Source organism: Panthera leo, chromosome C2 (genome assembly GCF_018350215.1).
Source record: "Panthera leo isolate Ple1 chromosome C2, P.leo_Ple1_pat1.1, whole genome shotgun sequence".
Taxonomy (NCBI): Eukaryota; Metazoa; Chordata; class Mammalia; order Carnivora; family Felidae; genus Panthera; species Panthera leo.
The window spans coordinates 156,928,730-156,955,219 of NC_056687.1; the positions used below are offsets into that span (position 1 = coordinate 156,928,730).

The 26,490-nt window shown below is 42.6% G+C and overlaps 1 protein-coding gene across 10 annotated transcripts in view; it reads left to right on the forward strand.

Moving 5' to 3' along the window:
• The first annotated feature begins 2,276 nt into the window (after positions 1 to 2,276).
• Positions 2,277 to 26,490, forward strand: part of SNRK (SNF related kinase) — a 56,639-nt gene continuing 32,425 nt past the window's right edge. For 2 of the 10 annotated variants that reach the window (XM_042903707.1, XM_042903708.1), the window contains exon 1: positions 20,332 to 20,418. Coding sequence is in view for 8 of the 10 variants with exons in the window: in XM_042903700.1 (XP_042759634.1) it covers positions 19,830 to 20,418 (589 nt within the window). In the remaining 2 variants the exon portion in view is untranslated. Of the gene's footprint in view, positions 2,395 to 5,580; positions 5,631 to 6,167; positions 6,428 to 16,393; positions 16,456 to 19,723; positions 20,419 to 26,490 lie in introns of those variants that run through there. The other 8 variants (XM_042903700.1, XM_042903699.1, XM_042903706.1 and 5 more) reach the window with 8 other exon arrangements.

A 26,490-nucleotide genomic window follows, 5' to 3' on the forward strand; every position in this document is an offset into this window, starting at 1 on the left:
CATGACTCTGCTTGCTTTTCACATCTTGATCTAATTTATAGCATCTCCCTGGTTGCCTTCCAGTAAACAACTTCTTCCTTAAATTGGTGGCATTATGTTATGTGTGAGATCTGAATCACAGAGACTGTAATGCAAACCTGCGTGTTCCATCTCGTCGTTTTGTAGAGTGCTGTATATCTAATTAAAGCTTCTTACGGGTCCATAAAAAGACCTAACATTAAAAAAGCAGTCTGTGTTGGAGAAAGCCCCAGGGCAGACTGGAGGAGGGGCTTCTTCATTAACAATACACCTATTTGCTTCAAGTCAAAGTTAAGTCATAATATCTTAATTTGTATTTGTAGATTTTTAAATATTGCCTAAGTATCAATCAGATCACGTTACCAAATTTACGGTGTGGAACTGAAAATGGGTCATGTTCTTGCCAGCAGCTCTCCAGCTTCCCAAGAAACACTGGGGATGAATAAATGATTTGCCATGTGGCCAGCATTGACTGCATCCTTGACTTTATTCAAATCAATCTGTTATTCTGTTCTTTTTTATTTATTGTTTTGCTCCTCTTATGTCCTTGTTACACTTACAGATTTTATTCAAAACCTGAGCTACAAAGCAACAACATAAATACTGTTTTCCAAGAGCTTATCTATTATGGCCATTGTTTTGTGGTTACTGTTACATCTCAGGGGCTATAGGCCTGGTGGCAGAGGCCATCAACCACTGGAATTCTCTTGGGAAACCATTAGTGTTGGTGGTCCCCCCCTCCCCTGACAGGGTTCTCTAAATAGCGTATCTCCCTGAGGGTAAAGGTGCATGGTTTTCCAACTTTCTAGTAACAAAGGACCAAATTCCACAAGCCAAGTGATGAGGAGCTATTGCTTAACATACAGTTAGAGTGACAACGTCAGTTTCAAAGTAAGATTTTTCTTTCATGTTCTTTCTAAATCAGAGTGATCCCAGCGTTGGGCTTTGACCCATCCTTAAGGAGCAGAGGCCCATCCAGAGGCCTAGAGCCTGAGGCTTTCCCCAGCCAATGATCCATCACCCCACACTAGGGCAGTAGGAGGCCCCCTTTAATGGAACCCTGACGTTACTACCCTGAGAATTTGCACCTCCCAGCAAGCCGCTCTTACTTCTCAATCATCTTCAGACATGCAAAAGTGCTGATGTGGAGTCTGAAAAACACAAAAAACAAAAAACCATCTCTGACATTTGCAGGTCAAAGAGACACTTGCTAAAGCCACATATTTCTCTTCTGCATCCGGTCAATTTAAGCAAATTTGGAACATCAAAGCAGCTTTTTAAAATTGATTCCTTCATTCATTCTTGTGTCCTTCTTTACTAGGCGTCTTTTATTGGAAAGGTGGAAAGAAAGGAGAAACAGAAAGTGAAAAGCATATTGGAGACACCTGGCATCTGGTTTCATGGCTCTCTCTTTTTAGGCACCTCGGAGCTGATCGCCATTGCGAGACAAGACTGCAAGGGCAGGAGTCAGGAGATCCTCCCCCCCCCCCCCCCCCCCCCCGCACCCCTCTCCAGCCTTGGCTAAGCTCCCTTTCTGACCCACCTGGCCTGGTGACCATGTCACTCAACCATCTAGTGCCATGGTTAATGTCTGCTGTTTTCAATCCCGGACTTCGTGTGCCTTAACGTTTTCCACGACCTTTTGCCTTTCCACCCAGTCCGCAGTGGAGACAGCTAACTGATGGGGCCAGGACAGGGTCCCCCGCTGACCTTTAGCCAACGCTGCATTCAGATGGTGGGCTTCTCTACTTTTGTTTAAACAGCAATAAAATCAACAAAATTCCTTCAAATTGGGTTCCCAGAAATAAAACGGTCGACACAAAAGTGTATATATGCACATGAATGTATATTTGGTTTTTTCTCTCGCCTTGCTTGAACTTGGGCGGGAAATGCGGTGAACCTTTAAAAGGGTAAAGTACGCGCTGCCCTCGGCCCCCTGCCCCAGGACGCAGTCAGGTGCGCACGCAGTCCCTTCCCTCCGAGTTCCCCCGACAGCTCGCGCTACTTTTCTCGGCCACTGTCCCACGTCCCTGGAGCTTCTTCCTTCACCGTCCCCTCTCCTCGGGCGCGCCTCGCCTGCTTCCCACCGCCGGCCACAGCCCGGACCCGCCGCGGTGGAGGCGCCGTCAGGACGCCCTCCAGCAGACCGCACGCCGGGGCCCGCAGGTGCTCTCGGCCCCGCCCTTCCCGCCGCCCCGCCCCGGCGCTGCGTCACAGTGACGCGCGTCCCGCGCAGGCGCAGCTCGGCCCCACCCCCTCCCCGCGCCCGGCCGCCCGCTCGGTATTATGATTTGCGCTGGGTGCGGGGATTCGGCGGCCGGGAGGGAGTCGTCGGCGCCGCGGCCGCTGCAGACGGACGTCTTCCTGCCGGCTGAGGTAGGGACAAGCGCGGAGTGCGGGCGGGCGCGGCGGCCGTGGACCGGGGCTGCGGGCTGGCCTCCGCCGCCTGGTAGCCTGCGCCGTCGCCGGGCTGGACGTCCGGGCCGGGGCGCCCGCCGCAGGCGGAAAGTAAGTTGCGCGCTCCGCGCTTCCCGCGCCGGCCGCAGCGCGGGCCCGGGAGGACGCGGAGCCCCGACTGCGGCGGCCCGAGCCCGCGCGGCGGCGGCGGCGGCGGCGCGGCCTGGCGGCGGGGCGGCGGCGGCGGGCCCGGCGGGAGCCGGCACTGCGGCGGCCGGCCGCGGGCTCCCGGAGGCCCTGCCCTTGCGGCCGCGGCCGGATTGCGGCACCTCGGGAGGCGCCCGCATCCCGCGCCCCGCCCCGAGCCGGCCGAGTGCGGCGCCGCGGGGCCCCGCGCCCCGGCCGGGCTCCCCGCGCCTGGGTTCTCTCGTGGGGTGTGTGTTCTCGGAATGTGTTTCCTTTTTCAAACGAATCTGGAAATCTGGCCGCAGCAAGGGGCTTCCTTGGTAAAACTGCAGGCTTACAATAGAATGGGGATATTGTTGTCTGTAGAGAAAGGGCATCGGGGTAAGGAAGGAGGAGCAGTGCCCTTCCCAGGGGAGAGCGAGAATTTTTTTTTTTTTTTTTTTTTCCGGATTGGGAGAGCAATCCGTTCTTTACCGTAGTCATCGCCTGTTGAATTCTTTCTGGACCATTTTGCAAAAACCTTCCTGCCTTTAACTTGGACTTGGGATCTGGGAAAGTGACAGTCTGTTTTCCTGGTTGGGGTTGGGGGGAGGGCAGTGGGGGGTTCTTGGAGCTGTGCTGTTCCTGACAGTTGGACCAGGTACAATCAGATAGCTTCTTGGCGAGATCGGTTTCACGCTCAGTATTTGGGGAGAATTTAGCAGTAGGGTTCTTTATCGAGGTTTGAGGATATAGGACCTTGCAAATTGTCAGGTTACTTTTTTTCTCTTTTATAAAATTGAGTGCATTCTCAGTCTTAGGAGCGGGTGGTAAAGCTGATTTAATGCGTTTCCCATCTTACCAGGTTTTAAGGTGAAGCATGGCTTACAAGTGATGGAACTGCAGATGTTGAGTATCCTGCTGAATTTTCACTACATTTCTTTCAAACATCAGACGCTTCAGCTGAATTTTCACTAAATTTCTTTCAAACATCAGATGCTTCAGTTCGGGTTCCTTGTACTGGGTTGGGACACTGTGTCTCAAATCAGTCTAATTTATCAGAATGTGTATTAGTGTGCTTTAAAGCCAGGAGCTGTCAAGGTTTATGTAATCAACTTATTAATTTATGATCTTATTACATTGCTTTCCAGATTTATAAAACCATTCCCTTAAGGAAATCTGTCTTCAACGTCTGCTTAACTATTTCTCTTGGAATTGGATTCCTGAGGAGGAATGCACTGTACAAGTGGTGATTTAAGCATACTAATTAGACAAGTTTCTGTAAAAAAAAAAAAAAAAAAAGAAAGAAAAAGAAAAATACGTATTGATTCTTTTATCTGACTATTGTATTGTCCCTATTTGGAAAATAGATGACATTCCCATTTTACAGAACTAGAAATGAAATTACATGACATTCCCAAGGTCACATATTGAAGCAGTGTAGTAACTGAAAAATTAAGTGCATGGTGCTAACTTTTCTTACATCTTCAAGGTTTTCTAGGCAGGGAACTTTGAGTGTCACCTTTGTCTTTTTTAAATCTGCACGGTTTTTATATTATTTTAGGCACAGAAATGATTCTCACCCTATTAATTTTTCACTATTAAGAGTAAACTTTTCAGTATTGTTGCAGTAAGTTCCATGAGTTTAAAACATACAAGAACTCAGAAGTTATCCTAATTTTTATTTTTCTAGAACAGAAATATCAATTGGACTTTATATTCAGATTTAATCCCATATTGCTAAAAGGAAGGTTTTTATATGTCCTTAGTAAAGTTGAGGGGCTTTCATGATACTTTTACTGGTCACAGGAAATAGTCTTTATCTAACCCTTACTGTGGGTGTTTGTTTCTGTCATACAGAAAGTGAAACTAAATGGGAAAGAAGTTACTTGTTTTTGGAGATAATTAAACAGCCATGGCTCTAGGTGTTGATATAAATAAGGCCTGGTGTCTTCCCTGTAGCAGCTTGTCTGGGCCTAAGAGCTCAGTAGCTGCCCAGGAAGAAAAGGGCACAAGTGAACTTGCCGCATGATCAGAATTTTAGGAATTAAAAACATAGATGAGGAACTGGCCCTGTTTTAACTGCATGCACGCTGTTTGCTTAACTAGAAGACAGAGTTTTTAACCAAGATGCTTTTCTAATAAAACTGTTCTTCATAATTTAGGTATTTGTATGTGTGTGCAGGTAAATTCTTAGAGCAACTTAGGTGGAAAAGTTACTTGAGTAGATTCTGGAAGTTTTGAAGATAAGCTTAACCTATGCTATATTCACGGCACCTTTGCATGCTTATTTTCGCAGCCCTGGGTTCTGGGCAGCAATATAAAATTGAGTAAAAACCGGTTCCTGCCTTTGGGAGCTTACAGGCTGTCAGGGCCACTGAAGTCAACGCTAACAATAGGGTCCAACGGCTGCTGTGCCGAGGCTTAGGCACAGCTCTGTAGAAGCACAAAGGTGGGAGCAAGGAACAATCTGACTTGGGAAGGCTTCACGGAGGAGGCGACGGTGAACTGGTCCTGAGGGACAGGTAGAGATCCCAGGCCGAGAAAAGGGGAGGGTGCTCAGAAGGTTCAGGGAGGATGAAAAGCTGAGGTGGAGTGGTGGAGGAAGAACTGAGATCCGAGTGGGTGAAAGGGAGTGGAGGTAAAGACAGTTCTGGTTTCAAAGAATATGAAAAGGAAGGGAGAAGCGTGGGCCAGGAGCTTTGGGCATGGAGACGGAAGGGTTTTGGTCTTTTGTTTTTGCTTACAAACAGCTGGTGTAAAATCTCTCCGGCTTAATAGCCTCGCACGGCACTGGAAGTGTGTTGTCTGCTCTGGCTGATCTGGGGCTTCGTTATTCGCACTGGATTGTTTCCTCATCTGCTTTTCTGCGCATCTGCCCTGGGCTGAGGCCTCCTGTCCCGCGGGAAACCATTTCTTGCCGCTGGTAGGGGAGGAGCCTGTCTAAAAGAGGGTTCCTGCCGTACCTTCCCTGAACATTTATTTCTCTGCTGCTTCCAGAACCTCCTGAGATCCTGCTTGGGCACCTCCAGCACTTGGCCTCTGCTCAGGTAGGCTCTTCCTGGGACAAACCAGGCTGCTTTGTCTCTCCTACCTGCACCCTCCAAAGTGCTGCCACGTGGCTGTACCATGGCAGTTACTTCAGAGTCCGTCACAGACCCTGTGCTGCGATTTTTAGGTTCTGCAGCGTCTCTAGGCTCAAAACGGGATTGGGCCTATCTAAATACCCCCTCGGCTGTGTATTGGCCTGGAAATGTCATGTAGGTTATCAAGTCTGTGCTCCAGAAGCGTGGGTTACAGGTCATAGAAACGGTCAGGTCATAGGCTCCCTGGGCCTCAGGGTCTCCTTGTCGACATGCAGTTATTTTTCTCAAACTGAGAAGACTCAGCTTCTGGAAGGCAGAGACCACTTCTTTGATTTTAGCATCCCCAGACCGAAGTAATGCCTCATGCATAGTCCGTGTCCCCAAGTGGTGTCTTGATGAAAAAACTTCAAAACTCCAAACTTTAGTTTGTTGGGTTTTATCATCCTGGTAACAGCCATTGTAATACAGCTGGGCTAAATTTAAATTGTTTTTCAATCATAGAATTTTGGAGCTGAGGGCACGTCTTCGCTTGGTACCGGCATGTAGTACATGCTCAGGAAATGTTTGTTCCTGTCCTGCGCGTTTCCCGTCTGAGTGAATGGCACCACTTCTGCTACCACTCTCCGCCAGAACCATTCCGGATTTCCCTCTTTGCTTCCCCTCACCCCACGCATTGAGTTCTTGGCTTCTGCTTCCTGAATGGGTCTCCTCTGTTACATCCTCATCATCACTGCCCGCATATTGGCGGCCTTCATGTTTAGGTCAGTAAGCGATCATTTACCTGGAGACGTTTTCAGTAGTCCCCCCAGCTGTAGTCTTGCCCTGCCAGTCTGGTCGTCACTTTGCTGCCAGAGTGGTTTGTGTAACTCTCATCTCTGATTGTCGTTCCCCTGCACAGGATTCTTCTTTGGCTTCTTAGTGCCAGCTTTCGTTCGTTCATTTAATAGTATGAATCTCTCTCTTTTGGGTAGATGCTATACTGGGCAGGCCCTGGAATACAGACCGGAATAAAATGGACGTGGGCCTTAACACGGACTGAAGTTCTCGTTTAGCTGAGTGGAGACACAGATTGTTACTCACATAATCACCTGAGTAATTATAACCCCAGTTGTGATAAGGGCCCTGATGGGAAAGGAATGGCACTGTGAGAGGGCACGGGAGCTGGTGTGTGGGGGTGTGCGGAGGGCAAGGACACGCTCGGGAGGGTTGACCTTAAGCTGGGCCCTGAAGCACGGTAAGGGCTCACCAGACTTGAGGAACCGCGGCTGATTTGCTTGGAATACGAGGCCCTTTGGGTATCTGGCCCCTGCCTCCCTGTCTGATCTCATCTCCTATGCTCTGCATGCATTATTGCCCCGGTCACAGTAAGCTCTCTGAGGTTTCTCTTCTGAAAAGCCTCTTCCCCGTCATCACCAATTTCACCTCTTAGCTCAGATGAGAAAATGAATGTCTCTGAGACGCCTCCTGAATGAACTCTCCAAGGTAGCTTTTGGGAAAGGGACGCCTCTTGTAGCCTATCTGTCCCTGTAAGAGACCGCACAGACCTTGTGGCAGTGATCTTCCTGGTATGTGCAGCAGAGGCGTCTAGTTAGGGGGGTAACTCGGGCCTGTTAGGGGATATGAAAAGAAGGGGGGAGCTAAGTATATAACCCCTCTCGGATGTCAGAGTCTCCCGGGAGGAAGGCCAGTTCTGAAAAGTTGGAGGAAAAACAGTGGGTGATTTTGATCCTACTCACATCCTGCTAATATGTGTTATCCCACTTAACCTTCATAACAAGTGTCCAAGGTGGTGATTATCTTTGTTTTATAGATTGAGATGTACCTATTCATAGAAGTTGAGTAACTTCCTGGGCTCCAGATTCTTTCTGTTGCTATGATGCCGTTGCTCACATCTGCTGAATAAATGAATTTTGATCATTGTTAAAGTGCAGTTCTGTGGTGAGGATTATAAGAAAGGTTGACCGGGGCGCCTGGGTGGTTCAGTCGGTTACGTGTCCGACTTCGGCTCAGGTCACACGGCCCGCGACTTCGAGCCCCACATTGGGCTCTGTGCTGACAGCTCAGAACCTGCTTCACATTCTGTGTCTCCCTCACTCTCTGCCCCTCCCCAGCTCACGCTCTGGCTCTCCCCTTGAAAAATAAATAAATCATTAAAAAAAAAAAAAAAAAAGGTTGACCATGTGGTAGTGTGAAATGTTAAAACTTAGGATACCCTCCCAGCTCCTCTCTGATGTTCCTCCTGCTCTGTGTACACACCTCTTAGGCCAGTATATTGTCTTTATATTGCATAGCTAGGGGGAAATGTTTGAATAATAAACTGGGTTGAATACGTATTCATCCGGGGTGCCTGGGTGGCTCAGTCCGTTAAGCATCCGACCTTGGTCCAGGTCATGATCTCACGGTTCGTGGGTTCGAGCCCCACGTCAGGCTCTGTACTGACAGCTCAGAGCCTGGAGCCTGCTTCGGATTCTGTGTCTCCCTCTCTGTCTCTTTGCCCCTCCCTAGCTCGCTCGCTCTCTCTCTCTCTCTGTCAGAAATAAACTTTAAAAAAAGATTTTAAAAAATACATATTCATTTGTGTTGGTTTTTCTTTATTAGAGAGATTATGTTTTAGATAATGTAGGTTTTGCTCTTGCAGTGTAACTTACATGGATAAAGTTCATTTCAGATTTAGGACGATATACTAACGAATATTCACAGAGAGATTATGAAGCTGGAGCGTACTGTTCATGGATCTCTTTTTAAAATAGTCATAATACTCTATAGCCTTTTATATAACAGTGGACAAAAGCAGAGTGATTGAATTTTAAAGTAAAGTTTGGCTTTCTGTTTTACCTCATTTTCTACAAGTGAAACAGTTCTCTCGTTATTGGCGTAAAGTATTATGTGTACTAAAGACAATGTGGAGTGAGAATATTCATTCAGTCTCCCATTTCAGGGCTTGATTTTGTCCTTTGCTCTCCTGTTTTATGGGTATTTGCTAATCCTCTTTCAAAGGAAAATGCTTTTTCAGAAACAAATGGAGAGAATGTAATTTGCAAAGTATATTAAAATTGCGTTTCGGAAAGGATACAATTTTTAAGCAGAAAAGAGAACCTCCTAAATTTATCTGAATTACTTATTTTGTGTTGGCTGTTCTGTGCCACTGGCTGTTCTTGCCATCGCAAAATTGTGTGTAAACTCTAAGGTGAAGTTATTTTTAAGGTGCCATTCCAGTTTTACATGATCAGTAAATATCTCAGTCTGTCTTTTGAATAGTTATTTGCCTGTAATTTCATTTCTTAAAAAGAAGTTTCAAGAAGTCTGTAATGGAATTATTTGTTAATGATGTTTATTAGCTAAGTCTTTGGTGATGTTAGGGAATTTCCTCCATTTAATTGATTGCCGGGCTAGGTAAGTAGCTTAGCATATCAGAATTAGAGGAATGCGAGAAATACCAAAATAGATTTCTTTTATTTTTTTACTTTTTTAAGCGTCTGTTTTATTTTTGAGAGAGAAAGCACGTCCACACATGAGTGGGGGAGGGGCAGAGAGAGAGAGAGAGAGAGAGAGAGAGAGAGAGGGAGACAGAAGATCCGAAGCCGGTTCTGTGCTGACCGCAGAGAGCCAGATTCGGAGCTTGAACTCACCAACTGGGAGATCGTGACCTGAGCCGAAGTTGGACACTCAACCGACTGAGCTACTCAGCCACCCCCAAATAGACTTATTTTGGAATTAGGAAGGCCTAGGTAAAAGGGACGTCTCGTATTGTTGCAGGAAAAAGTGGAGGACCCAAGAGTCAGTGGAACCTGGAGTCCAACCTGGGCAGCCCTTTCCTGGGTGTAGGACTGGGGCAAAGAAGTCCTTTTCTTCTTTGGTCCCGCTTTCTCATCTGTAAAAATGGGTGTGATATTTCTGTGACGTTGCTGATTGTGAGGAATAAGTGATGAAACAAATGTGGAGTCCACTACCTACATAGATCCCCAGAAATGACATGGTTTACTCTTTTTGAGACCTGCATTACCACAAACCTGGAATTCTAAAAGGAGCGGTTGTGGCAGTAAAAGACATTTTTAAAATTTGAAATGAAACAAAGTCAACTGTGGTTTTGTTATGGGACGGGACTCCTATCTGTATAATCGTATTTAGGTTAGTAGTAGGTTTTTGGGCTGGTAGTAGGGTTGATAATGAGCGATCTGATCGGAGTCAAAACAAAAACTGCTGTTTTATCGAACTGTAAAGTGGACGGTGAGCTTTTAAAATTGGTTTCAATCCTCCAATGACCTTATTTGTGTGTTGCTTTCACGTTACTATCTAGAGTTTTACTCTTCTGTGCAGACCTCTTATCAGCTCTGTGGTTAGAAGCTGCGTCTGTGCATTTTTAACTCTTTAGTGACACTTTAACGAAACAAGTGTAATTCAAAGATAGCTATATGGTGAATTATTGAGTATGGCAAGTTTTCCATGAGTTTTGAGGAAGTCAGAGTTCATCACAGTTGCCTAAGTGGTAAGCCATTAGGTATTTCTCAGGATCAGCCTTCTTAACCCTGCTGACTTACCTCACGTCTACCCCAAATCATAACTGCACCCAAGCTGATACTGTCCTTTCTGAAACCAGCCGTATGCACGCTCTGCTGTTTCCTTCCCCCAGTTTTGAGAATGGTGTTCCACTGCTCCCTGTTCAAGGATAAGCTCTGGTCTGTGGGCTGCCCTGTCTTTGGGATCCTGCCTTCTTGGAGTCCTCTACTCTTCCTTTGGCACGCCTCACCCAGACTAACCTGTGTAGTTATTTATCTTTTTATATGTAGATAACTTATTTGTAAAATTGTAAAGGATACTGTGTTATGTCCTACACAATTAGGGCTCAAATATTTGCTAATGAAAATAGGCTCAGCGTTCCTCTTCTTTCCTCAGCCTGAAGGAATTGCATACCTTGTCCCACAAGGGAAGCAAAATATTTCCTTGATTATGTCTTGTTTATTAACATGACATAAATAGATTTTGGACAATATGTTTTTAGGGGAATTAGTCTTTTCATAGATCTTAGTGGAAAAGTAAATTGGATAATTGTTTACAAAAAAGTAAAAATTAAAATTTTTTATATAATGTTTATTTTTTTATTTTTGAGAGAGAGACAGAGACAGAGACAGAGGAGGGTAAGTGTGGGAGGGGCAGAGAGAGAGGGAGAAACAGAATCCGAAGCAGGCTCCAGGCTCCAGGCTCCGAGCTGTCAGCACAGAGCCCGATGCGTGGCTCAAACTCACGGACTGTGAGATCATGACCTGAGCTCAGGAGTCGGACGCTCAACCGACTGAGCCACCCAGGAGCCTCCCCAAAAGTCAAAATTTTAATAACCTCTGTCTTTTTTAGGTTATAAAAGCAGCACACACTCACTGCCAAAAATTTGAAAAGAACAGAAAAACATAAAGAGAAAAAAATTCTGTAATCTTACCATCTTAACATTTTGGTATTTTTAAAATATATGTGCAGACAAATTATACGCTTAAAAAATTGAGATCATATGCCATGAAATTTGGCATATGAATTTTCTTACTTAACATTTTATTGTGAGAATTTCCCATGAGATTAAATAGCCTGAAAATATGACTGCATAGTGTTAATGTTAGGTATACTGTGATTTATTTAATTGTTTTCTTACTGTAGACCTTTAGGTTATTTAATTTTTTTGCATACATAAATACCATTGAACATTGTTAACTGTAAAGATTTTCAACATCTTCTTTCCTTTAAAATGTGTATCTAGTAGTGAGATTATCAAATCAAGAGTATTATTTTAAGGTTCTTGATATATGTTTTACCACATTGCTTTTCAGAAATCAGATAATTTGCAGACTTAACAATGTAAAAGCATCTCAAATGATTCAGTCTTTTTTTTTTTAATGTTTATTTTCGAGAGAGGGAGGGAGAGAGAGAGGCAGAACATGAGTGGGGGAGGGGCAGAGAGAGAGAAAGAGAGGAAGACATAGAATCCAAAGCAGGCTCCAGGCTCTGGGTTGTCAGCACGGAGCCCGACGTGGGGCTCGAACCCATGAACTGCGAGGTCATGGCCTGAGCCGAAGCGGATACTGAACTGATTGAGCCACCCAGGCGCCCTTCAAATGATTAAGTCTTTTAAGCAAAAGTAAGTGAAATGTTAGAGACCAGTATTTTTGTTTATAGATTAGTTTACTTTTTTCTGTTCCAGTATTCTTTTTTGACCATTTTTTTTTTTTTAATGAGCATCTTCATCATGATATCAGCAAGGAAAGAAAAAGATGACAGGATTTTGACAGCATTAATAAAAATTTGGAAGAGAGATTTAGATTACTAAGTTTTTAAATTCTCCCAACTTCCACTTTCATTGTTTTCCTGGCAACAAGGAGTAATTGTGAGTTGCCTTTATTTATCTTGGAGTAACTTTTACATACCAGCTTTCGCTTAAGTCACTATGTGTTATGTGAGCACTTTTATACCAGGCTGTCACCAGAAATGGTGACACACTTAGCATTTTTCATCATTTTAACAAGAGGCAGATTCTGTTTCGGAATTTGGAACTTACTGTCTGCACTGCTGGTCCGAGTTTTGTGGCTTGAATGTTAACCCCTTCCTCTTTGCAAATAGTTAGTACTACTCTATATCAGCTAATAAATTGCCTGACTACTGGGTATGTTAAAATTCCTTGATGTATCCTGGGCCATTGCTTGTTTCACTTAGGGAAAGTAAAATTACGTAAGTCGGTGCTTCCTGAGATCGATCTGCACTGGTGACCCAGTCACTGCCTGAAGAGCAGAGCAGTCCTTTTAGCCCGCCGGTCCTAGTCACCTCAGTTGCCCCTGGGGTGTCCGTTAAAAGTGACCACTTGGAAGAAAACTTGCAAAATAGTAGGCGGTTACCTTCCCTTGGAAAATACTTTCCTAGACATTTGGAGGTATAATTTTGCCTACTTGGACATTTCTGATAATAAATAATTTAACCTTTGAATTTATAGTTCTATCTCGAGTCCATCCGGTGAGTGCAGACTGGTGACCGCGTAATGCTACGTGAGAACCATGTGGTAATATCAAGCTGATCAGTGAAAAACTCTGGATCCTTCCGTAACTAAGGACCTCTTGACCTATTTGTGATTTCTTCATCTTTGATTTATGGCTTATATTGGTAACTCCCAGGAGGAGGAGCGCTATTCTAGAAATGTGGAATATTGTTTACTTTGGACAAACGGAACGGCAGTGGCAACTGCGTGTAGAGTTGTGTTTATTTTGCTTGACCTGGGGGTTACTGACATTCTCAGAGGATTTAGTCTACTCTCTTCAGCCTATGCCATTTTTGTTACGGGTATCTTTGAAATTTTAGCAGTAAGATCAGCGTGGTAGTATTCATCGAGAGTCAGTTCTCCACTTACGTTAATTTTTCTATAAACACACAGGTTAGCCTAGTATTTTCCATGAGGAAAAATCATGGTTTTCATTTTTGGTATCTATAAAAGATAGCAGATGATTTTCGTACGTAACGAGCTTAAATGCAGTTTTAGTGTGGCTTTGCGAAACTCATCTTTCAGTTATCTGTATTAGAGGGAGAGCATTGGTACGGATTTTTTTTTTTTTTTAAGCGTTTAATTTGGGAGGTTTTTGTGTATGTAACTGCTGGTGGTCTGCTTTTAGGAGGAAATTTACAATATCCCAAGTAAAATGGGGAGAGGCAGTAGAAGTAGCCTAATTCACGCATGTGGCCCTTTCATTTCCACTCCCCTGCTTATGCCACGGGTGGCGGTGTTCAGTGTGCTGTTTGTCCTCCCCTCTCCTGGTGGGGGGAGGTGTGAGTAGTGTGTCCGTGTATCTGTTTGACATACAGACCACACTGTAGTGGTGGTGATGTCCATGCAAATCTCCAGTCTAAGAGTGAATTTGACCAGCCAAACAGGGTGACTTCCAAATGACAGTAGGTTGAACAGAGGCTGGTTCTACAACTGTTTTCAGCAGCTTGCAAAATGTGTGCCGGGCCACCCACACTTCCTTCCTCTTCTCCAGCCACGCCCGCACACTTCAGTTTGCTTCTCTTTAGCTGGGAGAACATCGGTATATTCTTGCAACATGTACTGGTAGTTGTTTCTCAAACATGAATCTCCATATTAGAAACGCTCTGAGGCTAGTTGGCCTGTTTCATTCTGGTCCAGCCCGGTTATGTGCATGTGGAAGCATACGCTAAGTAAGACTGCTTTAGCAGGGCCTCATTTAGTGGTCTTGCTGTTTTAAAAGATATCATCTTTATTATGTAGTCAAAAATATTGACGTAGAAGAATTCAGTGCGGTGGGAAAATATTATATAAAGTAGAGGAAAAAGTTGTGAGACTTCACATCTAGTATCTTAGCTTTGTAAGAAGCATAGGTATGAAGAATATATACTCAAAGATGAAGAGAGGTCATCCTGGATGAAAGTATAAGGTGAATGGGGGCGCCTGGGTGGTTCAGTCGGTTAAGCGTCCAACTCTTGGTTTCGGCTCAGGTCATGGTCTCACGGTGAGTTTAAGCCTGTGTTGGGCTCTGTGCTGGCAGTGTGGAACCTGCTTAGGATTCTCTCTCTCCCTCTCTTTCTGCACCTCCCCTGCTCTCTCGCTCTCAAGATAAATAAACTTAAAAAAAATTAAATTAAAAAAAGAAAGTATAAGGTGATTTTTTTCTTCCTATATTGTGCTTTTCTGCATTTTCCAAATTTTCTAAAGTGAATTTGTATCAACTTGTAGAGAGAAATACTTTTAAGATGGTTGTAAACCTCTCTCTCTCTTTGTGTCTGTCTGTATTATTCCATTTTATAAAAAAAATTTGTTCCTTGGCATATATTATACTTAGAAAATAATTTGAACGGCTTTGTACCAAACTGCTAACAGAGATTGTCTCAGACAGTAGAAAATTGGATGATTTGTAAGAAAAAATTCTTTTTGTCAGTTTATATGTTCTAATTGTATTTTTCCCTATATTGTACAGATATTTCTTTCATAACTTCGTAATTGAAGCAAAATATTAAAAGGAAAGTGCTATGTCAAGTGAAAAAAGTAGGCTCCAAGATATAAAGTTATGTGTAGAATGATCACACCTTTGAAAACAAAGAAGAAACTGTATAAATATTTGCAGAAAGATTGCCAAAATGTTAATGGCGCTGATCTTCAGTGGTAGAACTACGGATGCCTTTTAATTCTTCCTGCTTCCTAGTCTATATGTTCTAGATTCTCTGTAAGAATATATTACTTTCGGGGAAGAAAATGTAAAGGAACATTTAGTTCTTTTTGAAAGGGTAGAGTTGAAAGAAGGTCCTCTTGATATTTCAAAAGCAAATACTTAGATTTTGTGGGATTTTTTTGGAAAAATTATCAGACTTTGATGCCCAACTAGAGATACTCTTTTCTTTGCATTACAGTCTTACATCCGTCATTTTCAGTTTAATATGTTTTAGGAAACTGGACAGCTCTGTAAATTCATTCTCTCGCGGTAGGGTGGAACAGTAAAAGCATTTCTATTTGGACGAAGGAGAACACCATCGTTTCAATAATGGTGGTGGTGGTGGTAGCTAGTGTTTACTGCTTCCTCTGTGTCAGGCTTAATTGCAAACCTTTTTGCTGTACTAACTCACTTAATTCTCCCCACAACCTGTGAACTTGTACTCTTACTACTGACATTTTCTAATGGGGAAACTGATCATACAGGGAGGTCAGGTTTTGTTCAGGGCCCATGGCGACTGGTAGGGGAGCTGGGTTTCAGATCCAGTCCTCGGCGCTCCGAGCCAGTGTTCGGCCACGCCCGACTACCCCACCGCCTTGCCTAGAGGCTGGATGAGACGGGCTGGTGGAGAGAGGGAAGCAAGGGTAATGGCAGGAGCTGCCGCATCCTTCTTGGAGCTGAAGGAGCAGGTAAGCGTTCCAGGGTTTCCCTGTCTCTAGACGAGGCCCTGTGTGTGAGCTTAAGGGTTACCCGGATGCTCACCTTTGGTGTGTTGTGTAAATCGCCTTGGCCTAGTGTGAATGCTTAGGCCTTTCAGTATTTGTGGGATATTTCAGGGTTGTGCAGAGTACCGTGAGGCACCTCAGCCAGTATGCCACAGCCTTAGCTATCGGCGCCCTGTGTTCATAGTGATAGTTTCTTTTTTCCTATCGAATGGAAAGCCTCCGTGTGAAGGTGTTTTGTGTGTTCCCAGGTGCTGGCATTATAATTGATTTCTGCTGGCCTGCTCGAAGATTGTCTGTTGTGAAGGTCGCCCTCTTTGGCTGTTGGAGTGAGCGTTTCATGACCCGGCAGGGGCTCCTGCAGGCAGGCTGGGCTTGGAAACCAGGCTGGGCAGGATTGGAACTGCCTCCTGCTGCTTACTGGGCAAGTCAAGCCTCATTGCGCCTAGCTTGCGGGCTCTTGGTTTCGATTCAGTGAAAAGTGGATTTGGAGCCTGTTACCCAGGAAGCATTTAGAAAATGGTGAATTCACCGTTTATTATTATTACTTCCTCCTCCTTCTAGTAGAATCTGTCTGACCTGGCCGCCTGGAACAATCTCTGTTTATGTGTGCACTGTTAAATTTCTGTTTCCTCAAGATTCTTTGAATGGGTTGTAATTCACAGAGGGGAGAAAGATCCTGGGATGCTGGGTCACTAAAGACATACTTGCCATTTTTATGTCTGTCTGGATCCAGCCTTAGAATGTGTATTTTGACTCTAAGCAAAGTTAAAACAAATAGAACTAAACTCAAATCTCCTTCTGTGTTTTCCTTTAGGAAAAAGAAGCAACTCACAAAACACGGTGGTAACAAGGATTATTCAGTATGCGGTTTGTAGGGTATGTCCTGGAGCCATTAGAGGCACCTGCACTCTGTATAAGCCACCTCTTAACATTCAGCGTTGATGTTCGGCATGACTTTCAGGCCCTGCAAGGTCCTCAAAGATCAAAAAACAGTGTAGTTACTTCCTGTGCGAACACAAAATGTACTTGATGGTTGGGTTGCCCAGTAGGCTAGTACTTAAAGAGATGATCAGTAACGAGGATGTTTTTCCTTTCGACCTTCAGTTAATCATAATGTCCTGGTGTTTGGTAAACCGCTGTGGTTTCATAGACACTGTGTGTACGAAACGAATTACAAAAAGAGTACATTCCTTGGTAGTGAAAATGATTATTCTTTCACTACAAGGTAGCCTCATCATGAGGAGACCCTGTTAGATTCTTTCCCGTGAACTTGCTAATGGATTAAAAACTATTTTCATTGTACCCTTTTGCTGGCACAGTTCTGGGAAGAGAAACTGCAGAGTGTTAATTGTAATTGTTTCTGGGTGTCAGAGACCCTGAAAAACTACTTTTTTCCCCCTCATTTACATACACATTTATTACTTTCGTAACAAGACAAAGTGAATGACCTAATTAAATTAAAATTTAATTTAAATTCAAATTTATTTCTGAAATCTGATTTATATGCCATTTAACAAGAATACATCTAAACTAAAGGGATGAGAAAAACAAATATTATATCACTTGAGGGCAGCCTAAAAGTTGTTTTGAAAGCTTAAGTTGCATTTGCCAGCTTGTAACTTAATAGACTGAGGTAGAACTTTAAGAATAATTACTGCCCTTATAATTAATCAAAATTAAAGATACAAAGATAGTTTTCTGCCCCCTGGAGTTAGCTTAGAGTTGCTATTTTTGAAAATTAAATATGCCTGAATTAAACTTTCTTTGGGGGAACTACTGTCCAAATAAAGCAACATCTTTCCACTTGGATTTTCCTGTTAATCTTGTCATTAAAATTATTAGCTTATATGACAAGATAATACACAGTATAGAAGAAATTTGCTTTTTCTCCAACACCTGTATGTAGTACTGTTGGTTTCTTATTTTTAAAATCTTTATAGAATAAACGGGATTAATCATTTAGATTGCAGAAACAGTGTAGATAGTGGTTAAAAGCACAGATTTTGATGTCAGGTGGTCCTGGGTTTGAATCCTAGTCTTACATACGGACCTGGTAGACTATGCTAAGTGACTGACCATTTCTGTGCCTCAAAATGGGGCTAATAATCCCTATCTCTGAGGGCATTTGTAAGGATTAAATGAGGATGATGTAAAGAATTTGGTATATGAGTGAGATATTATACTTACTCAGTAAGTGGTAACTTATATTTATTATTATGGTAATTACTAAAATATAAAAAACATATTAATAAACATACAGCTAATATAGATATTTGAGGGTCGCTCCAGATAGGTGTTTCAGATAATTTCAGTTTGCATGTGGGAATGACTTTATGCCTCTTTTATAGTTGGTACTTTAACTCTCCAGATACTACCCTAAGCATAACATCATTTAGTGTGATTAAATGTTTATAAAGAACGTGGGCTTTGAAATAAGAACAGTTTGAATCATAGTTGCAGCACTTTGATTCATTTTACACAAATACGTATAATAGGTTTTTAATGTTCGCTTTTCTTCTGTTCTTTTAAGCAAAAACGGGATTGAAAGAATGTAATGCTAGTGCTTTTAAAAAAAAACACCTTGTTCTATGTACAATTTACTTTTTTGGGATGTTTTCATCTAAGTGGGAGTAAATGATGTAACTACTGTTCTTAATAAAACAACTGGAAACATGAAAGTATATACTGGGAGCATTAGAAGAGACTTTGCAGAAGGGAAGGGTTGTATGCACTCATGGGAGAGAGCTAGTCTTGGGAGATGGCTGTATTCCTCATTGGATTTTATAATAATTCTATTAAATTTTGGTCAGAAAAAATAATAGTGGGAGTTGAATTTGTGAGATTTAAAGTGATAATTTGTATGATTTTATACATTTGTTTTTCTGAAGGTCATTTATAAGAGCTGATTTCTGTATTTAGAGTTTACATAATAAAGGTTTAGAATTTTAAATGCCATGTGAGATATGGTCTTTAAAACCAAAGGATCTTTAAGATAGTTTAAGAATGCATCCTTGTTTGGGGTGCCTGGCTAGCTCAGTCGGTTAAGCATCCGACTTCGACTCAGGTCATCATCTCCCGGTTTGTGAGTCCGAGCTCCACGTTGGGCTCTGTGCTGACAGCTCAGATCCTGGAGCCTGCTTCGGATTCTGTGTCTCCTCCTCTCTCTGCCCCTCCCCTGCTCATGCTCTGTCTCCGTCTCTCAGTAATAAATAAACGTTAAAAAAAAAAATTAAAAAAAAATGCATGCTTTGTTATTGAAATATAAACAGATTGTGGTGAGTTTGGTTTGACAGTTTGAAGACTGTGATAGAGGCATAACTGATAAGTACAAAGAGCGAGTACCAGTCAGCAAACATTTATTAAGCACCTACTGTGTGTCAGTTGCCATTCTAGGCACTAGTGACACAAGAGCAAACAATTGGCATGTAAACATTTTGGAAAGAAGTTGAATTTCAAAATGTAACAAAATATTGACTACCTGTTATATGTAAAACACTGTTTAGGGGAGGGGAGGGTAGAAGGAAAAAAATAGAACCTTAGAGTTCTCAAGAACCTTACGGTCTTAGGAGGGAAATGGTGTATACGAAAATCTGTAGAATAAGACCTCATGGGCTGGTGGTGTCCAAGCTGCTGTGGAGATAACGGAGAAGGGAAGGGAATTCCAGCTGGAATTCTAACTAGAGGAGGCTTCACTAAAGGGATTTTTTTGGTACTTACAGGAAATAGTGCTAGTTTTGGAATAACAGGAAAAAGTTGTTGGGTTTCTGTCCAAATGTTTATTCTGTTTTCCCTTTGGTCAATTCTTGCCTTGTTTTTTAAGACACTAATTGAAATTACTTTGGGGGAAAATTTTTTTTTAAACATAGTTTATCAAACTTGCCAGGTTTCTTATTTCTGACATCACCAAAAACTTGTTTCAACAAATCAGTTTTTTTTTTTCAGTTTGCAAAATTTAATATGGTATTTAAATTCTCAGCCTTTGTAATATAAACCCAAAATGTATAAACAGGTTGTTATATGGCCCTTACTCATTTTATGTCTCAATTTATTTACTTCAGGCTTCTCTTAAAAAAAAAAAAAAGTAAGGAAACTATAAAAGGAAAAGCTACAGAAACTTAATTTTGTTTCTTCTCTTATTTTGTAGGTGTCCGTGGCGACACTGAAAATGAATTCCTTATTTTCACCAAATATTCTTATATGAGAAGATCCATTTTGAACAGTCTGTATATTTTTTCTTCTGTTGGACCAGCATGGCAGGATTCAAGCGAGGGTATGATGGAAAGATTGCTGGATTATATGATCTGGATAAAACCTTGGGTCGAGGTCATTTTGCAGTGGTTAAACTTGCCAGGCATGTCTTTACAGGTGAAAAAGTAGCAGTCAAAGTTATTGACAAGACAAAGTTGGACACTCTAGCCACTGGTCATCTTTTCCAAGAAGTGAGATGCATGAAACTAGTGCAGCATCCCAACATCGTACGCCTGTATGAAGTTATTGACACCCAGACCAAACTCTATCTTATTCTGGAACTTGGAGATGGAGGAGATATGTTCGATTACATAATGAAACACGAAGAGGGACTTAATGAAGATTTGGCCAAGAAGTACTTTGCTCAGATCGTTCATGCTATATCTTATTGCCATAAACTCCATGTGGTTCACAGAGACTTAAAACCAGAGAATGTAGTCTTCTTCGAAAAACAAGGTCTTGTAAAGTTGACAGACTTTGGTTTCAGCAACAAATTTCAACCAGGGAAGAAGCTCACAACAAGCTGTGGATCTCTTGCGTATTCTGCTCCAGAAATTCTGCTTGGTGATGAATATGATGCACCCGCAGTAGGTAGGTAACCTTCCTCCAATATTTGCCCACTTGAATTCCACCAGCTAGAGAATAGTTGGTCAAATTGGTTGCTGTTTATCTGAAAATAATTTCTTAAGGGACTTTCTTAAATGTGTCTTAATTAACAGATTAGGTTTCATGAATGCCGTGTATTCCTAAAGCTGGCAGTTAGTTTTACCCCTTATGTGGCAAACATCTAAGTATATTTGTCAGCACAGAGAAAAATGAGTACGTTCTCATTTAAGGTAACCATCACCTGCTCACTGTAATTCTTTTGAATGTCTGAGTACATTTCCTATCTTCTTAGATCCTTCTGGTAGTCCCCCTAGTCTGCTCCTTCCTGGACATATCCCTTAACACTCATTGAGACTCATATTGGAAAAGTACTGTGAATGCTACAGTACATTATGAAGAATTTGGGCATGGGGATCTTTTATTAATTGTGATCTTGAAGAGTGTACTTGATCTCTCTCTGCTTCATTTCCTCATCCGTAGAGTAGAATTGAATCAGATAGAGGTATTGTATCCTGTGTTACCGTGTTTACTTTTCACAGCGACCAGTGTGGTGGTTATTGTCTGTTTCATTGTATAGGACAGGAAATTGACATACAGACATCTGCTCTATGGTGGATTCCAGAATTTTGGTAGCCCTTTGCATTGCCAGCTACCCTCTCTTCACTCCAAAACGTTGTGTTCTCTCTTGTCCTGAGTTATCTATTCCGGGTGGAAGTGTTTGCTCCTTTTCATCTTGTGGCAGTGTTGTCCCTTTGGGATTGTATCTGCTTTGAAAGTCATGTAGGAATTTAGGAATTTATTCTTAATTTTTAACAAGTTGTTAAGCTGAAGGTGTGGTCAGCTTTTACAATGTTTAGTTTAATCTTGGAATAATAATGCTCTAATATTACATGTACATGATATCTCACTTCTTAGGAGTCTTCCGTTTGCATTCTGATCATTTGAAATGCAGGTTATGGAAGATTAAAGGCACACATTGAAGAGTACCAATTTTATACTGAATATTCTGTACACCAAAATACTGCTTTTCGTCTTAGATTTCTGTGTCCTATAAAAGAAAGGGTTGTTGAATGGTTCCTGCCCACCGCAGATAACAAGGCTTCACCGAAACCTTTCATTAGGATATTTGAGTCAGAGATTTTTGATTAATGGAGCAGGTCTCGTCAGAAAATGAAGCCAAGAATTTACAGAAGAGGAAGCATAAATGTCTGAACGTGGAAATGATGATGTTCAACCTCAGTAATAATCAGGGAAAATAAAAGCCTGATAAGATACTATCCATACTTTTCACATTGGGAAAAACTAATGTCAGACCAAACCAAGTGTAGATAACACTATAGATCTTCAGGAAATCTAACTAGTACTACGTAGAAGACAGTTATCTACTAAAGTTAAAGAAGTACACAATCCTGAGACCCAGCACTTCTCTTCCTGTGTACACACCCTTAGAGGTGCTCTCACTCATGTACACAGATTTTCAGAGAATGTTTTTAACAGCATTATTGAGTATTCATCAGCAGGGGAATACATTGTTTGATATTCATGTGATGGAATTCTGTATATTGGTGAAGATGAATGAACCATGGATGTCATCATGGCGGTAGTTCACAAACATTTAAGAAAAGCAAATCTGTAAGAATACTGATAGTATTACAACATTTATATCAAAGTTTAAAACATATGAAGCAGTATTATGTACTGTTCAGGGGTGCATGCACATGTAGTAAAGCTCTGAAGAATGCATGAGGTTACACGAGGGGCAGGCATATCTAGAAGGTTTTATCTATATTGGTGATGTTTATTTTCTAATTTGGATGGTGGGTACACAGGTATTCACTATAATCTTCTTGTTTTTTTCCTTATATCTTCAATCTTGCCTTAAAAAAACTTTTAAAAAGTTTTTAAAAAGGAAAAGGAAAGTGGGAGGATGCTTACAACTGCACTTGTTTTCTATGTCATTACTTTTTCTTTCGTTGTTACTAATTTTTTCCATGATCTTTCAGTTTCCCTTTGTTTTCTTTTCTACTGTCTTCAGTTGAAAGCTTTTTTTCTTCATTGTTCTGATTTCTAACATTTAAGGTTGTGTGTTGCTCTCTCCTGCAATCTCTGGTAACATCCTGAGGATTTCACTCTCTGGTCATTGTTTTTCATTGCTGAAGTTTATCTTTACTGTTTTATTTCTTACTTAACCCAGAGGTTCTTTTTTTCTTTTTTAATTCAAAGTAGATAGATTTATGTTTCTTTTTAGCTGTTTGGTTTTTAACTTCTAATTTTAGTACATGGCAGTCAGTAGTCTACATTGCAACCTTACTGGTTTTTGCTTCGGGGAGTATTTTTAGATTTTCTGTGTGGCTTAATACATAGTGATTTTTGGTGACTATTTTTAGCATATACAAAGTTTTTGTACATAATTCAAGTTGCTAATTGTATAATTTGTTCCTCTGTGTCAGGTTTTTATTCTGATGTTATATTCTGAGAGAATTATACTAGTTCCCTACTCTAATCTGAATTTTGTATTTTAATCAATTTTTGCTTTTATATGTTATTTTCTAGCTGTGTAAAGTATGTAAATTTCTATAATTTATTTTGCATAATGACCTATACCTTTTATCAATATGTAACTGTGTTTATTGCCATAGATTCTATTTTGTCATTTTGTTTTAGGATGTATTGGCGTCTGCCCTTAATGTTCAGAGTTAGTCAGTATCATATCATTCCCTCTGACCTGCGAACAAGAACTATATGTAGTTTGTAGTACCTTTTACAGATTTTTAGTTTGCTTTTATTACTTAATATATACTTTTTCTGGTTCAGTAATGCTTCAAGAGCTGATGAAGACTCTGGGCATATCTTAAAATTGTGTTCCTAAGCATCTTTAATTATTCCTTTTTTTGACCTAACTTAGTACATGCGAAGAACATTTCAAAATCCAGTGTGAATTTAAAAGTGACTAGCCAGTCTATCTGAAAAGCATTGCCTTATCTTGTGACAAAGTGGATTAGTAAAACATGAATTGAGATATTCTTGACTGTTAATTTATGTGCTACTTATAGCGTGTGCAGTATACCAGTTTTTGGAAATCTCGCGTGGCATATTCAAGCCAAGAGTTGTGGTTTAACTAGAAGCCACATTGAATGTACTCGGGACAGCCTGTTCCTTCCTCTGCTTTAGCGCCATGAAGAAATATGTCCACATACTCCCTCCTACAAGAGTCTTTTTTAGACAATTTGGGAAATGGGCAGCCACGGGAACTGTGATTGTAGCATTATGTGTATAATAATGTGTAAATATTTTCTTTGAAAACGTTTAAAAAAGTCAGTCCTTACTGTACACATTGTACAACCTAAGGTGTAATATCTTTGTGATAGAACTTTGAAGTTAGTCCAGAAGGGCATAAATCAAAAATTTTCTCTTTGGTTTATCTAAATCTGCTATTATAGTTTGTTGTGAATTGATAACTCCTTGCTTTTATTTCAGATTTTTTCCAGAAAAGCTGTTAATGTATTTGCTTTTACAGTCCCTCCCAAGGTGCACCAAATCTGAGGGGGTATAGTTTCATCTTTCCTGCTCAAAGTTACGATTTATTAGAGACAGATGCTTTAGCAATGTTTCTGTGTTTTCCGACTTGAACTTTCTCTTCCCAGAGTCAGACTGTGGTTAAATTTTTATTACCTACTCTTAAAATTTGCCATTTGGACCGTGAGCCCTGATGGATTATAGATTAGAAGACCTTGGCTTGTGTCACAGAGTTCAGGCCTGAGTGTAGAGTTTGAGATCATGCATTTTTAAGGGATCATTTGTGCCTTTTTTACGCATAGGGAAGTAAGTTTGGTCTGTTTAAAGCACCATCTTGTCTTATTTAAAAAGGTAAATGTAAAACCTGCCTACATGGTACGTATCCAGCATGAACCACACTGCCTCCTTGGGCCCAGGCGGCCGCATGCGGTGTTCAGTTGTACGGAAGTGAAAGACGTATCCTTAGAAACGTGGTGCACACCTTCCTCAATCCAGCTGTCGAGTGCAGCTCACATATTCTGAAAGGTACCTTTTACAGAGCATACCATCACCACTTGTCACGTAAAACCAAAAGAAGAAACTCCTTTCCTAAACTTTCTGAAGTTCCGTGTGCCTGTGAAACAAATGACAGTTATTTCAGAGATCATAGGTGAAAATTGATCCGCCACGAACCCTATGTAAACGAAAGCACTTTACAGTATTAGCTCTGCATGCACGACGTGCTGGCTTTACAGTGTGACTGTTGTATGATTATGTATTTAGGGAAGAGCCGTTCTGTGCTTTGAGTAAAATCTTTTGAGTTTTATAAATAAGCTACTCTAGAACTTAATATTTGTAATAAAGATTCTTGAGCACGACATGTTATAGGTAGTATAATCTATAGGTACCGTACGTAGGGGTTTTTTAGGCTAACTCAGCCGTTGATTTTTTTTTTAACGAGAGGCCTGAAAAATGTGATTAAAATGACAGATGTCCTTTAATGTCTTCCCTACGGCATTTTTAGCTCTGGTGCTTATTGTTCTCACTGTGTTATAAGATTCAGATAAAGTGAAGTATATATTGATGCCACTTTCTAGTATAATTTGCTAGTGGTAAGATCTAAATTGGTGGTTCTCTACTCACCACTGGTAAATTTCACCTGGAGCAGACTTTTCAAAAACAAGCAAACCTTGCCAGGGCCCCGCCCTAGAGATTCTGGTTCAGATAGTCTTGGGTGAGGCCCTTATCCAGAAGCTTCTGTGAGATTCTGATGTGCATCCAGCCTTGTCTACCTCTGGTTTAAAATCGTAGGATCAAATGTTTTAGGTTATTAGTGGAAAAATAGACTCCCAACATTTTAATTCTCATATGCTTTAAGGAATAAGTGTTCAGGAAAAAACATGTTTAAATCTCGTCAGTTTCAAACATTTTTAACGAGAACATAAAATTCTTCTGATACTGATAATTGAGCTTCAACTTCTCTCGTTCGCCTCCCTCTGCCCCATTTCAATCACACCTTGTGCTTATTTGGGGCTAAGTAAGTGAAAACCAAATTTCAGGTCCTTTGGAAATCTTTTCTGATGTTGTTCCCGCGCCTGGAACCTCAGGCTGGACACGCGTGCCTTTCCCGTTGGGAGCCGGGAGACCGTCCTGCTTGTTCCCCTCCCGCTGCCCTTCCCGGAGCTTCTTGTCAGGTGTCCCCTGGCCTCGTGCAGGTCGGGAGGTTCCCTCGCTGCCTCGTTCGAAACCATGTTCTTCGTCCGGAAGGTGTGTAGCACCTGGAACTTTTCTCCGGGCCCTGGCCGCCGACTGACGAGCCTCGGGTTTGGTGTCGTTTGGTTTTACGTGGGCCTCGGGCCCCTCTCACTCCTTCCCTGTCACAGCGTGTGTGCAAAGGCAGAGGCGTGCGGCGCTCGTCGGCACAGGTGCCGCTGGGAGAGAGAGACGCCGGAAGTTACGGTCGGCCCGCTCTTGGCCCTCGAGCCCGACCTCGAGTCTTCGGGCTCTCGGCGTGAGGAGGTGGGGGCCGGGCCGACCGGGCGACTCCGTGCGTCTTCGGCAGGAGAGGGAGAAGGCCGGGATGTCGGAGGCCGCCTTCCCGTCGTTTGTTCCTGCCGCCGGTTTCCGGACGCTGACGGTTCCGGGAGGGAGGAGGCCCCGGGTCTTCGGGCGCCAAGAGCCGGCACTTGCAGCGGGGACCGGCTGGAGGGGGGCGCCGTGCCGGGGACGCGGCCGTTGCAGGCGGTCACCGCCCGTCGGGGAGAGCTGCTTCTCCGTTCCTTTTGGAGTTTCGGTGCGCAGCTCTGCTCCGCTCGGCATCCCGGAGGTCTTCCCGTTCGTTCCCCGTGGGAAGCGGAGTCCTCAGCGCGGCAGCGCGGTCCCCAAGGTCGGCCGCCCCGTGTCCTCCGTCACGCGCGACCCCCGCGCCTTCAGGGGCCCGCGCGGCCCCGCGATGCCGCCCCCTTGCTGCCGGTCACCTTGCGCTCGCAGTCCTGCCTCGGGCCCTTGGGCCTCCCGGCCCTTGACCCCGACGGCTCTTGCCCGCCTGCCACCCTCTCGGCC